Source organism: Nanorana parkeri, unplaced genomic scaffold (genome assembly GCF_000935625.1).
Source record: "Nanorana parkeri isolate BGI_ZX_2015 unplaced genomic scaffold, ASM93562v1 scaffold8, whole genome shotgun sequence".
NCBI classification, from domain to species: Eukaryota; Metazoa; Chordata; class Amphibia; order Anura; family Dicroglossidae; genus Nanorana; species Nanorana parkeri.
In genome coordinates, this window is record NW_017306276.1 from 1,241,236 (window position 1) to 1,255,323 (window position 14,088).

Sequence of the window (14,088 nt, forward strand, 5' to 3'; positions counted from 1 at the left end):
GTCCTTTGTTGCGGCCCATTCCGCGGCACTTACGGCACTCCTTCTCTGGGTCAGTGTCTAACTCAGATCCGCGAGGACAGCTACAGCAGCACTGGATAGATAGGGAGAGCTGCGATCGATCAACCTCTACCTCAACATCCGGCATGCCCCCCTACTCTCTTTCTGTTCTTTAGATAAAATAAACCATGGAAGTTATCTCTAGCTTCCTGCTTTAGTTTCTTCTGTCTACTACTTCTTATGTCATTTGGAAAACTTTATCCAAACAGCAGCTGTACTTTTAATATATTTATGGCACTTTCTGATGTCTGCTACCGTAACTTTCCTTAAATACACTTAGCACGGTAAGAAACTGCTTGATATTCCCAGAAGCTCTTCTGTAAACCCTTTAGGAGACTGTGTGGGTGCTAAGGATTGCTTTCAGAAAAAAACTGTGCTAGAAGCTGTATGGATTTGAATAGGTTCATCACAGTCTGTTCAAGAATTAATATATAATTTTATCACAGCTAGGAGATAGCCACGGGAGCAGAACAGTGAGCAGCATCGTTCCCTCAGGAAAGGGAATATAAAATATTAACTGAAATGAATTCACAGCCTTTTTATTACACAGGGGAGACAATGCTGATGTGATGGCTCAGTATTTGATGCCATAAATAAACAACATGCCAGATGGAAAAGTGGCTTCATTTTTACCCTGGCAGTTGTTGAACATGGGCTGAGAGGTGGCCTGGATTTATCTACATTGGCAGATTCTGGCTGGCATTTGCCCTCCAAATTCATGTTACTTAGAATGGAATTCTGCAGTGGTTGAAGATGGTGAAACGGCTGTCACTTCGGCTCAGTCGAGCCCGAGGCATATGACTGCAGCTCGGCTGCTGTGCGGGCTATTGTGAATAGCCCATACAGCAGCCCTTACAAAAACAACAGAGCAGGGAAAAGGTTTACTCTGCTCGATCGAGCAGAGTAAACCTTTCCGGGAGAAAGTGTTTCTCTCCCGGGCGGCCGGGAGCCGCTATCTAATAGTGGGAGACTCCCGGAGCGTCTGGGAGAGTTAGGATGTCTGGTAATGACAGATCAGCGTCCCTGGTTACCTTGTAACCAGAGACGCTGATCTGTCTCTGCAAGTGGCCGGAGCCAACCATGAGATGATGGCTGGCTCCGCCCAGCAGTTAGTAGCAGGCTGCCGTTCGGCCAGCTTCGGCTTTCACCTTGGCTCAGTCGAGCCGAAGCATATGCCTTCGGCTCGACTGAGTCGTTCGGCCAACTTCGGGAGCTGTACGGGCTATAGTGAATAGCCCGTACAGCAGTCCTTCGGTTCTACTGAACCAAAGGGGTCCTGGGGCCGAACTAGCCGAAGGATCAGCCGAAGCTATGGCTAGATCCTTCGGCAGCTTTGGGAATAGACCCCATAGTGTTGTGGGAATTAATATACGGTGCTTTTTTGGGTTTGTGTTAAGGTGGAGCCCTTGCCGAGGGTAAGAAGTGGTGAGCATAAATTAGAGTTTGTGGTAGTTTGGTAGGTTCAAGGGGTGGTGGGGGACATGCTGTGAGAGAGTGTGGTATGGGGAAGAGGCATGGGGGGTGGGGGTGTTTGGGGGGCAGTTGGAAAAGGAGGGAATTGGGTTAGGGGAAAAGGAAGGAAGACAGAAGTCAGAGAAAGAAGGAGTGGGACAAGGGGAGAGGGGGTGGTAGCCTGAACAAGCAAAACAAGCCTGAACAGGCCCAGAATGTTTCTAGTGCCGGCCCTGCTCACCTGTCTTTTACTGTCACCATGGACCCCTCACCTCTCTCCTACTGCCACCCCTGGGCCTCTTACCTGTCTCATACTGCCACCCCCAGGGTTCATCACCTCTGTCCGCAACGCTCCAAGTTGCGTGCGATCTTGGCCTCGTACCTCCCGCTGGCCCGAGGGTCTTCATGGGCACACTGGGGTTGAACTGCTTGTAGGAGAGCAGTGTGAGCTTGGCAGGTCTTCACCTCCTGCCCACCCCCCTACCCAGCCTACAGCCTTGCACCACTGGGCTAAGAAGCAGCAAGGCACCACAGAGCACCACAGAGCAGCAGCACGATCAAGGGCATCTGCATAAAGGGTATCCAGGGCTCCAGGGACTCACTCTTCTCTTCCAGGGACGCAATGCTCTCCACCGCCTCTCAGGTGTCATAAGATAAGATATTGTGTGCTCCCAGTACTGGCTGCCCGCAATAAATTGGAAAGGTGGTTTGTTTTGGCAAGAGTCACTATGTCGCCCTGATGAAGGAACCCTGCGTGGCCCCGAAACATTGGCTATATTGATATATGTGACGCTGTTTCGCAATAAATGAACACAAGGAATTGATAAAAAACCTTCTGAGTGCTAGTGATCTTCCTCCTATACAAGTCTGATGTGCACGGCGCCATCTAGGATCATCACTGCGAGCCCCTCCTGTTTATCCAAGGATGTGAATGCTGTAAGGAGTGCAGGGGACACATCTGTACATCTGTTTTGGCAAAATGGGAGAGTGGGTGCTTTATACTGGGGTCTGCGGAGCTCACTCTCACGCCCATATTATGACACTAAAAGCCTGCCACCCTGGGTGGCTCTAGCTGAGCACACTCTGTTACTGAATGTGGCATCTTTATCTACGACCGGGCCTATTTTCAGTGGTAGGCCTAGAGCTGGCACTCCAGTAGCCCATAAGGTAATCCAGCCCTCAGTAGATGTAATATATCCAGGATGCCCATGTGAATATAAAGTTTTCTTCCCTATTGTAGAGAGTGTCCGTAAGGTCTGTGCATGTGATCCATAATGTTTTCAACGGTACCATTAACAAACCAAAAGGAAACAAATAAGAGAGGTTCTTTGCGACGGTTTACATTTCTTTTAGTCTAATGTCGTTTAAATATATGGAAGGGTTTTGAAAATGAAAAGTATATCTATTGTACATGGAATGTATTAGCACATGTAATACATCATATATATTTGCCTTTAATTTGTAAGCTTAATAATAAAATAAATGTATACTTTCATGGATCTAAATAATTTACTTGCACAAATCAGAATAATGATTATTTTTATTATACATGAAATATTAAAAGCAGAAAAAAGGCTGGCCATAATAAATAGTCTAGACATCTAAAATATTGTAAATTATATATAGTGGAAACAAGAATGTATGAGATACTCTTTGTTATACTTTGGGATCAGTTTAGAGAGGGCAATGAGTTTAGTTTTTGTTAGTAATTAATAGTGCCTAGGCTGTAGTGCATTAATGAGTCATACCAATAATAATAATGTGCAGACAGGATTGATAGATGTTCAAGCCCGAGTATTTCTTTATTGTGGGGGCTGTATTGTAGGATGATTAATAAAAAACAATGAGGAGCAGCTGGGCGATACAGCTCATCTATGAAATATGTATTGGAATCAGAGGTACATCAATTCTGGGTGCAGCTGGAAGAGATCTGTAAGAGTCTGAGAATAAGATACAAGATTACAGCTGCTATTAAGGGTTCAAATATTATCGATCATTTACAGTCATTTATTGTAACAAGATAAACCCTGTCTACCAAAGCTTGTATGCCAATGACATCTTTTATGTACTGACTAGTGTTGAGGTAAGCATGGTTTATCTAAATCCTAATAGGATCCCAACACAGAGAATAGTATTTGGACCTCTTGGTGTAGATTTTGGTAAGATGCTTCCACATTTTTTATGCCGCTGTCCCATTTTATTCAGCAGCACAAAGATAGCAACAAGGAACGTCTACTATTTAATATCTGAAATATATTAAAGTTTTGGTCCAGTCTAATCCACCCAAACCCAGGTATAAACTAATACCTTGGTAAACATAATGTGAAGTTACTTCCATTTCAGGTTCAAAATTGTTAGTGTCACAATAGCAACGTTGGCAGGTAATGACATGGCTGAGAAAGTCTGAAGGAAATGCCTTGTAAGTGATGGTAGTGACATTAGGTCCAACTCCAGCCAAAACTTTATTTGTTTATTTATTTTTTTGAGAGAGAGTGGGAAAGAGTTAACATTCTGCCAGGCTGTTGTATTTGTGTGTGACCCCATTGAGGACATATTTACCTCACTTCCTGTCCCTGTGACAGCTACACATAAAATGTGTGGGGGGGGGTTAGGTTGTCAATGGAACAGAAAGGCACAGACAACAATCTAACTCTTCATCGCTCTGCTAAAAATGTGTTTTTGTTTTTTTTCTCTATCACCATTGGGGAGATTGCCAGGGAGTGGGGTTGATAGGACATCACTTCCTGTCCTGAAAGGAAGTGAGAAAAAACTCCCAAATAGAGACCCAGATAAAAGAAAAAAACAGACAGAAGCTCCAAACCTCCCCCACTCTATCAGCTCTAACCCCATCCTACAATGAGACAAATCTGGTTTGACAAACCACACAAAGGACTGCAGGGGTTTGTACTTGTATGGCTGATGTTGATATACTTAGAGCATGCTGAAACATATTTTTAGCCAGTGCAAAATACAGTGATGAAATGCAGTGCATGGTGCATAGCAACCAGTCCGTAGAAACCAAAATTTTGACTTTTATTGGTTGGTATGGATTTCTTCTTTTTGCACAGTTTACACCGGTCCTATTTCAATACCTACTTCAGGGACCCTATGACCCCCACTCCTATCCTCTGTCTGTATATACATCTTCCCTGCCAAAACTTTCTGGTTTTGACACCAGTGATCTTAACCATGCGTCAAAAGTGTCCTCCTCCGTCCTCCCACTACCACTTCCAAATTGTTATCACCACACCATACCACATACCATTACTCTGTCCTCTATGCTTAGTGTGCGCATTATTTCTGCATCCAGTCAACATACATATCTTTCTACTGTTTAGACATGTGCACCGGCGGTTTCGTTTTCATTAGGATTTTGCGTTATTTTCGTTTTTCGGGATGCGGGTCCGAAAGTCAATTCGTTTCGGAATTCTGATTTGGACGAAATTCGTTAGCGATAGTCTGTATGAAATTTCGTTTCGGTTTCGTTCGTTTTTGCAGTGACATTTAAGAGAAATTTTTTTTTCTCTCAAATGCCACTTTGTTGCAACTAAATTTTGTCCAACAAACGAAATTTCGTACAGACTACCGCTAACGAATTTCGGAATCGGAAATTCTGATTCGTTTGCATTCATTATATCTGTAATTCGGAATTTGCATACATCCGAATCGCCGATTTTCGTTCCGAATCGGATCTCGATTAGGAACGAAACGAATCGCACATATCTACTACTGTTCCCTCTCTCCGTTACACGCTCTGGGACCCCCGCAGACTGATAAGCATTTCCAATCTATCCAGGGCTGATGACCTTCCCGCCCAATTTATTTATTCAGAGCACCAAGATTTATACACTCATGTGGTTTTAACACTCATGCATAATATTTTTTTACACACATTTCTACCATTCAACAAATTGTTTAGCTGGTTTACTATATTTCCATTTTTATATTTGCTTTGACATGATATTTTGTTTGTCTTTAAACTAGGTCAACTGGCAGAGAGTATGCATTGAAAATCATCAACAAAAGCAAATGTCGAGGAAAAGTAAGTTATTTTTTAATAGCAAAAGCAAAGCTTTGCTAAACATAATAAAGGGGATGGGGATTTCTATTCAGATGTGGTCACCTGCAGCTTTATCTTGTAGTTTTATATGGTTGAAATTGGGATGGAATGCACCAAAGATTATTAAGCTGGGTTTAAAGTCTCATTAACGCCCATCTTCCTCTTCATTTTACCTTACTTCCCTTACATGGTGTTAATCACAAGTCCACTTAAGTGTGACAGTGTTCAGGTTTGTCGATTGGCCACTGGACCCAAGCCCTTTATCATTGTGGATGTGGCATGGGGAAGGTGAATATAAGTGGGTTTGAGGTTGGAAAGTGCTTTGAATGGGCAAAGCAACAGAGTCTCTTTAATGATGTAGGTTACTGCCATGTTATCCTGTACTGCTGTACTATTGCATTGTACGTGATGACATCAGCATGCATCTGCCAACCAGAGTGTCTTAGACAAGGAGCTTTGGGAACTCGTTGCATAGGTGGAGGGAGTCTGCTGGAGCATGGAAGAAGGTAAGTATTACACCTTATTCCTCTACCCCTAGGCAAAAATTTGCATTTAACCCTTGCAATTGTGTAATGTCAGTCTACAGATGTTATTTAACTTCTTTAATCTACAGTATACTATATTTTCTAATAAAAACAAAGGAAACCTTTATATTTTGATTTATAAGAAATGAAAGCAATTCCTTTAATCATCTTCAGGCGGTCCATGTTGAATTTATTTTGAATATGACCAGTTTAGATTGATTTTTTAATGCCCATCTTTGATTAATAAATGTATAATTTGTTACTATGTAATGTTTTACTATTAGATACAGTATATTTGTTGGGGCCATTTATAAATACTTAACTATGATATTAAAATAGAATTCACTTTTGTTTTCTACTTTTGGTTATATTTTCCTTTGTTGTTTTGGGAAAACCTAAATAATGTAAAATGTAGAATACTTATGAATCTCAACCTGTTCCATCACTGGACTCTTTACTGTATTAGGCCACGCTAATCATGCAATAAGTTTGAGTAAGTTACTATAAAGAAATCAGGTATTGCAGTGTCTATAAGGACGGTATCTCACATGCCATTTTTCCTCTTGTGGATTGAGTGGAAATCAATAATTAATAGAGTTCCCTGTGCAGGCAGAACACTGCACTACATTATCCTCATGCAGCCATGAAGAAGAAATCTGCTTTTATAATGAGCAGTACTGAAGTCAGGGGACTGGAAATGTAATTAGAGACTTGAGAGGAATTATGAGTTTTAAACTAGACCTAGATTTTTCTAATAATAAAACTCACAAAAGGTTAACTCTATGAGTTCCAGTAGTAATAAATGTATTTTTAATTCAAGTCATGTAATACTGTACCGCACAGTATTATAAATGAAAAAAATTTAAGGTGATGCACCTAGGCCTTAGGAATTGCATTGCCCCCCTATAAATTATGAGGGAAAATGATTGTATTGATGATAACTGCACATGGTAAATAAACCAAAGGAACTGCTAAAAAGTCTTCGGTTTAACACTGTCACTTTAGAAGACAAAATTGAATACCTTTTGGGCTCTATCTTAATAAATGTATATTATGAATAAGTATTGTTTTAAGAAGAAAGAAAGAATTGAAAATTACAGTGCATTTTCATTAGACATGTAAGCCAGCAAAAAAATGTTTCGCCAACACCTTTATGAAAGGGGGCCCCCAGATTCAGAAAAGCCCCTCCTGCCTGCAAATCCCCACAATCACTGAGCCAGGGTTGTGGGGAAGAGGCCCTTGTCCTCATCAATATGGGGACAATGTGCTTTGCCAGGGGGTTACCCCCTAAGCAAAGCACCCTCCCCATTTTAAGGGCATATGGCCTGGTATGGTCCAGGAAAGGAGGGAGGGGCGCATTCTCATCTTTCCCCTCCCCTTCCCCGCTGCTTGGATCTGGTAAGAGATTTTCTTTTTTTAGCATTGGGGTCCCCCCTAAAATTCCTACCAGACCAGTCCTACCTACACTGTTTTTTTTCTAAATTAACATAAATGAATTCCGAATTACAACCAAATGCAACCAAAAATTTTCATTATCAAAAATTTGTATATTTTCGGATTCGTTTTTTCTTTCATTCGGAATTTCGGATGCATCGTAATGTCCGAATATGCAGAAATTCTTCCGAATTTTGATTCGGAACAAAACGATTATTACGCGTCTAATTTTTATCACATGTAGAATAATCTGATGTACAATGCATGAGGTGTATAACACTGCAGCCATAACAACCTGTGCTCATGAAGGATGTCACAATATGGACTTGGTGGTAGCATTTTGAGATTCAGCTTTCCGATTATTATTATAAACATGAATCTGCTTTCTTTTTTTACAGGAACATATGATCCAAAATGAGGTCTCCATTCTGAGGAGAGTGAAACATCCCAATATCGTATTGCTCATTGAGGAGATGGATATGCCAAATGAGCTCTATTTGGTGATGGAACTAGTAAAGGTCAGCAGACTTAACAAATGTTTTATTATGCTGCCTGTACAAATGACTCATGAAAAGTGATTCATATAAGTGATATTTATGGAGGTGGCTGGAGCTAACACTTAAGGCCGGTACTGTGGAACCTGAAGCTGGTGGAAGAACCTTAATGATGTTAGAACATTGGAGGACAACTTACCTGGAGGCCTGAAGAGCACAGTCTGACATCAGCAAAGGGCCACACATAATATTAATTGAACCTATTGCTACAGAAAGCTGGCAGATACTGCAGTCATGTAACAGGAAACGAATGGTCAGAGACTGCAGATTTGCTACAGAAGTTCCTGAGGACATGTTTCATTAGAGAGCTAGAAACTGGAGACACATTACATATGAATATAACAGATCACTGCTATAACAACCATTGAATTAGTCATTGCTTCCATACTGTGCTCCCTACAGCACCTTTACCCACTTTAGGACTGGTGTATGTATATATACTACCTGGGTCTAAAATGGCTAATACTGCCTTGTGCTATGTTTAATAAAGATTGATTTAACCATAAGATGGTTTAATACCAAGATCACAGCTGCAGCATCCTATGCCAGCACCCTGATTCCAGTGCCACTGTTATTTATAGTTGCTTACATAGTATTAATAATGAAACATGTGTTATTGAAGGTGAGAAAATACCTGCTAAAATAGAATCGCCCCCGGCAAGCTACAAGCCTCAAAATTGTGTCAAACAAATACTGTCCATCAGTGTTAAAGTGCAAACTGTGCTTATGAATCAAATTCCCTCAGTCAACACCATCTGCTAACTTCCTGTCCAAAAAACGAATCCATATGTTCTTGCAATTTTTCACATTGCTGTATTTACAGAACAATAATTTTGCATCTTACAGCAGCTTGTCTCAAATCAAAGTTTTTGCCTACTTTATTCTATGTACAACTGAGTGAGAAACACTGCCATCTAGTGGATTCACATAGCATGGCATGTCTTCTCACAGCAAGCAGGTGGTACTAATCATTGCTAGGCAATCTGGGACCAATTTTCAATGATGCTTCTATCTTCCTAACGCTATCCATATCACGGTATTCACTAAATAATATTCATTAGCCTATTTCATTTTTCATCCTCGTAAGAGTTCCCAGCCATATCAGATATTAGCAGAGCTTTGCAGGTTGACAGAGATCCTACTTATGCCTCAGGACCTAATCAGGCACAGCTCCATGTGATATCATGTTACTGGCCTTACACTTTCATCCTGCCTATTTCCAATGATCTCAAACATATCCGTTCTGTTCCCTCCCTTTCTGTTCACATCTATCACACCCTGGACTTACACATAAAACAGCGGTCATATATCAATGTGCTCATGGCTTTGTCTTTTGAAGTGAAAGTTACTGATTCTGGAATTAGGGGATCATTTAAATTCCTTTTGGAAAAACTAATGGTTACTGTTATGTGGCACGCTGACATACTAGAAGCAAGAAGGCTGCACTCCATATGTGGAGATCTATTAACGTAGAGTGCAGGAGTAGCTGAGTAAGGAGTAACTGCCTTACAGACCAGCAGTGCTAGGTAATTTTTATGCTGTCGCCCTCAATATGAATATGCTTGTTTTTTTTAAACATGGAAGAAGACTCCAAAATGAAGACTCAAAGGTTGCATACACAGAACATACTGTACAATGGAGCAGTCAATGTGAGGCCTTTCAGTTCATGAACTACTGTTCTCAGCTTACATTGCCTCCCAGGATCTTGAAGACCAGGCTAAGACTTCCTTCATAGATTGAGCTCCATCGACCTGTGTCTTTATTCAACCTCAAATACAATATAACGTAAGGTTACCAGATTTTCAAAATTAAATCCAGGGACACCCAAATGACCATGTCCACCTGCAACCACACCCATAAAGCCACATCCTCATTTGTAGCCACATCCAGAAAATCACAAAAATGTATAGCATGCCCTAAAACAATTGGTCACTGACTTCTGGAAGAGGAAGCAGGCATAGATGATGTATAGACAAAGGCTTTTTTTCCCTGGGACAGTAAGATGACCAGTAGGAACTAAGAGGACCATTACAGACTAAGATGACCAGTATGGACTAAGATGACCAGTAGGAACTAAGAGGACCATTACAGACTAAGAGGACCAGTACGGACTAAGATGACCAGTACGGACTAAGATGACCAGTATGGACTAAGAAAATCAGTAAGGACTAAGATGACCCCCCAAAAAAGTTAATTATTAATTAAAGAACCCCAATCCAAATTGATCCGAACTGAAAACTAAAATACTGAATAACGAACCAATTGAATTTCTGATCCAAAATCCCCCCAAAAATTGAATCGATCTGAAACAAACTGAAATACTATTTTTGAGCCTCTACATGTCTAATGCTTACCATGCAGTAAATAAGCTTCAAGATAAGCTCTTAATGACCTCCGTATTAACAGCCAGAGAGCCAGAGTGGAGTAACGCTTCCTCAAAGTTCACAATAGAAGCAGGGAAATCATGTATGTCTGGTCTCAGCACTCTGCTCTCTCCATTCTTCCTGTGCTCCCTCCCTGTGTTAACATTAGAGGTTGGAAGGGTGGCAGGTTGCTTGCTGAAAGTGAACTTGAAAAACCTCAGCTGTAGGCTTTAAGGATGAATTAATCTACAGTGTCTGCAGCTACAGAGGTCAGTGAGGAGTTGCTTTTATATTTATTTTCTGCTTTTAAGAAAATTTAAATATTAAACTATTTATAGCCTGGTCACAGTTCTACTTTATCGGATTAGTTCCTGTGATACAGTCTAGAAAGAGATGTCCTATTAAATTGGGCCAATCTTCCTGACAGTTGCCTGCAGCAAGTAGTTCCTATATTCTTGATTAAATTCATCCAGGGCTCTTTAATACTTCTTAGAAAATGCACTCCTACCTAGCAACCTGTAAATATTAGGAACGGCCAGATCTCTTACACCATAGCAAGCAGAGATATTGACAGAGCTGGTATTTGGCTGAAGCTCAAAGGGGCTTCATTGTATCAGAGAGCAACCAAAATACACACCTCTGCATGCTAACTGTTATTTATGCATCCTTGTGTACTTTCAGACGTGTAGATGGCAACATTAATATTGTTGTATTGTATTATGTTTTTGATTCATTTTATTTTCTTTCATTGGCAGGGAGGGGATCTGTTTGATGCCATTACTTCTACTAACAAATACACAGAACGAGACGCTAATGGGATGTTGTATAACCTAATGAGTGCCATCAAATACCTGCACAGCTTGAACATTGTTCATAGAGATATCAAACCCGAGAACTTGCTGGTAAGAGCTGATGATTTATGTCTTTTGTTTCAAAAAGTAAAAACTGTCTATATAGTTTGTAAATATTTAATTATAAGTAGATTGTGTAAATAATTGTCCTATCCATTCCTGCCAACATCAAAAACTGGTCTTAGCTCACCTCCTGACCCCCAATTCTGATAATTGTCTATAATTTATTAGCCACCAGCATATTGGATACCATGCCATAGAAAAGAATAATGGGTTACAAATGACAAAATGTTAAAAAAACACACCATGTTGCACCCAGGAGGAGAATAGTGCCCAAATTGGTAAAGATTACAGTTTAAGAGATGACGGAACACTAGACACAGTTGGTAAGGAAGATGACAATGATGGGAGGTAATAGATGTTGGTAATACGATAATCACCGATTAGTTCACATTCGAGAATTTTCTATCTTGAAGCTCAAAGCTCCAAAACACTCAACAACCAAAATCCATGCTTTTAAATTGTATCTATTCACATATGAGTGATGTAGCTCGACGCCCGAAGTTCAAAAAGGTACATGAGCTACTTTTAAGGCAGAATTAATCTTTTTCGGGCCCCTTAAACTTCAATGGAAGTGTTTTAAAGATGCCTGAAAAATGCTTGAAAAGGTCTGTAGGTGAGAGATGTTCAAGGCTTGACAGCCATCTCCGTCTCCTGGTACCTAGCTTTCTATTGGCTAAAACAAAAACACCTAAATGCCTCAAAAACCACTAAAAAAACATACAAATAAGAATACTACAAAATCACCTGTAAATGCTCCACGCTCAGGTGTGAATGTAGCCTTGAGCAGGATATGGTTAAAAGAGAACTATGGGGTAAGTGTTTTTCCCCATAGTTCTCCTTAGGGTCACGGGAGGACATATACTAACCTCCTCTCGTGAGCCAAAGCTCAGTATACTGAGACCGTCGCACCCAGGACGGATCCCGACATTAATGTGAGTGAGGAAGAGCCAGCTGTACCCGCCCCTGGCCGTTCATCCAGTCAGCGCTGGAGGATCGGACAGGGGAGGGGGGGAATCCCTGTGGGGAGTGATGAGTGACAGTCACGGCTCTTTGCACGGATAGATCGAGAAGTGAGCGAGTGACGGTATGTGTTCGCTCACTTCGCGATCTATTGAGCCGACCTGTGACAGTCTCATTGTCACACGTCGGCTCAAACTATGAGGATGAGTGATTTTCACTCACCTCATAGTTCTCCTTTAATTCATTTTAAACAGGTTGGTTTTAAGGTAACGTTGATGCAATATACATTTTATGTAAACTCTAACAATGAACTTCCCTTATTTGCTCCCTTTTTGTCTGTGAAATATACCATTGCGTTGTATTATATCTTTTCAATAAGTGAAATAATACACCTGTTGGTCCTACCAGAAATCCATGATCTTAAACGTTTTTTTTTTTTCCAAGCAGTGTTACCTTCTCCTTTGTTGTGGAGAATAAGTGAGGGGAAAATGTTTTGTAGCCCTGCCTTGTAGGGGCAATTCTGCTCCTGCATAAATACAGTGCAGTAAGTGAGTGTTGTCACCCTAGAACAGGAAATGTGTTATTGGAAGAATCACCAGGTAAAAGTAAATGAAAACGTGTCTGAAAAAAGAAAACTAATGCATCCACCTCATCTAAGGATTTTTTTTAAATGAACTGTATTACATTTTTGTTCTTGTGTTAGAATACACATTAATGGAAAGCTGTGGGGATAGAAGTTGGGAGCTGCCAATACTAGCTGGTTTTTAAAGTCTCAGGTTCCATGGCTTTAATCCTGATTCTGGCTTTGCTACCAAATAAATTACAGAATGGGATGAAGCAGGCAGGGTGGTAGACTTTCAGACTTCACTTGCTATTGGCTTGCCTTGTTCTAGGCCAGTGAATGAGAAGGTAGAGGCACCATGATCATAATGACATTGCCAGAGTCTATGCACACCTTTAATACCAAGCCACTAATGACAGCTACCCGATTCCCTTTGTCTCGGGTTCCCCTTTAGAAATGGGGGGAAATCTGTTAGGACAGGGGATAGCATTCAAGGGGATAGGGGAGGCCTGAGAGAAGCCTTCCAGTTGTGTATGAGGTGGGTTAAGGAGGGTATAAGTAGGGCCAGTGGAGGAGCAGGGAGGGCGGTTTGGAAAATATTTGTTGGGAAGATTACAAATAGGTGAAGATGAGCTGTGAAGGATTGTGCAAACACACAATAATTAGTTTTTTTCTCTGGCTGCTAAAAGGTCAGTAAAGGGATTGGCATAGAGGAGCAGCAAATGCACTCAGCATCATCACTCAGTAGAGGAGGGTGTGTAGTGATGTAATATCTGTCACTGCACTCTTTAGATCAGCCTTTCTCAACCAGTGTACCTTCTACCTTCTGTGACGTGAAGGGGCAATGAAGACTGATGTGTAGGGGGCTCCTGATGTAAAGGGGGGCTACTGATGCAAAGGGTGTCTCTGAAGAAGGAGAGGTGAATCTTGATGTGAAGGGGCAAACCCACTTTTTTTAAGAAGCCCCCTATGTGATATCAAATTACAGTGACAGGTCCTCTTGATGGAGACATCTAGGGAGGGACCCACAAAGAAACTGATGAAGCAGCAATCTGCTTCACCATCTTCCTTCCAGCCTCTGCAGCCAGAGAATGACAGCTGAATGCAGAAGTGATGTAATAAACATCACTTCCGCATTCACAACTCCGGAGGGGGAGATCAGCGGGAGATCATGTACTGATTTCCCTCGACCTCCCTGCACATAGCCA

At 41.2% G+C, this 14,088-nt stretch overlaps 1 protein-coding gene across 4 annotated transcripts in view; it reads left to right on the top strand.

The window, feature by feature from the left end:
* The window catches only part of DCLK1 (doublecortin like kinase 1), a 289,474-nt gene that overhangs the window by 226,978 nt on the left and 48,408 nt on the right, over window positions 1–14,088 (top strand). For all 4 annotated transcript variants that reach the window (XM_018554346.1, XM_018554338.1, XM_018554354.1 and 1 more), the window contains 3 exons: window positions 5,494–5,551; window positions 7,926–8,045; window positions 11,200–11,346. In XM_018554346.1, the coding sequence (XP_018409848.1) occupies window positions 5,494–5,551; window positions 7,926–8,045; window positions 11,200–11,346 (325 nt within the window). The remainder of the gene's footprint in view (window positions 1–5,493; window positions 5,552–7,925; window positions 8,046–11,199; window positions 11,347–14,088) is intronic.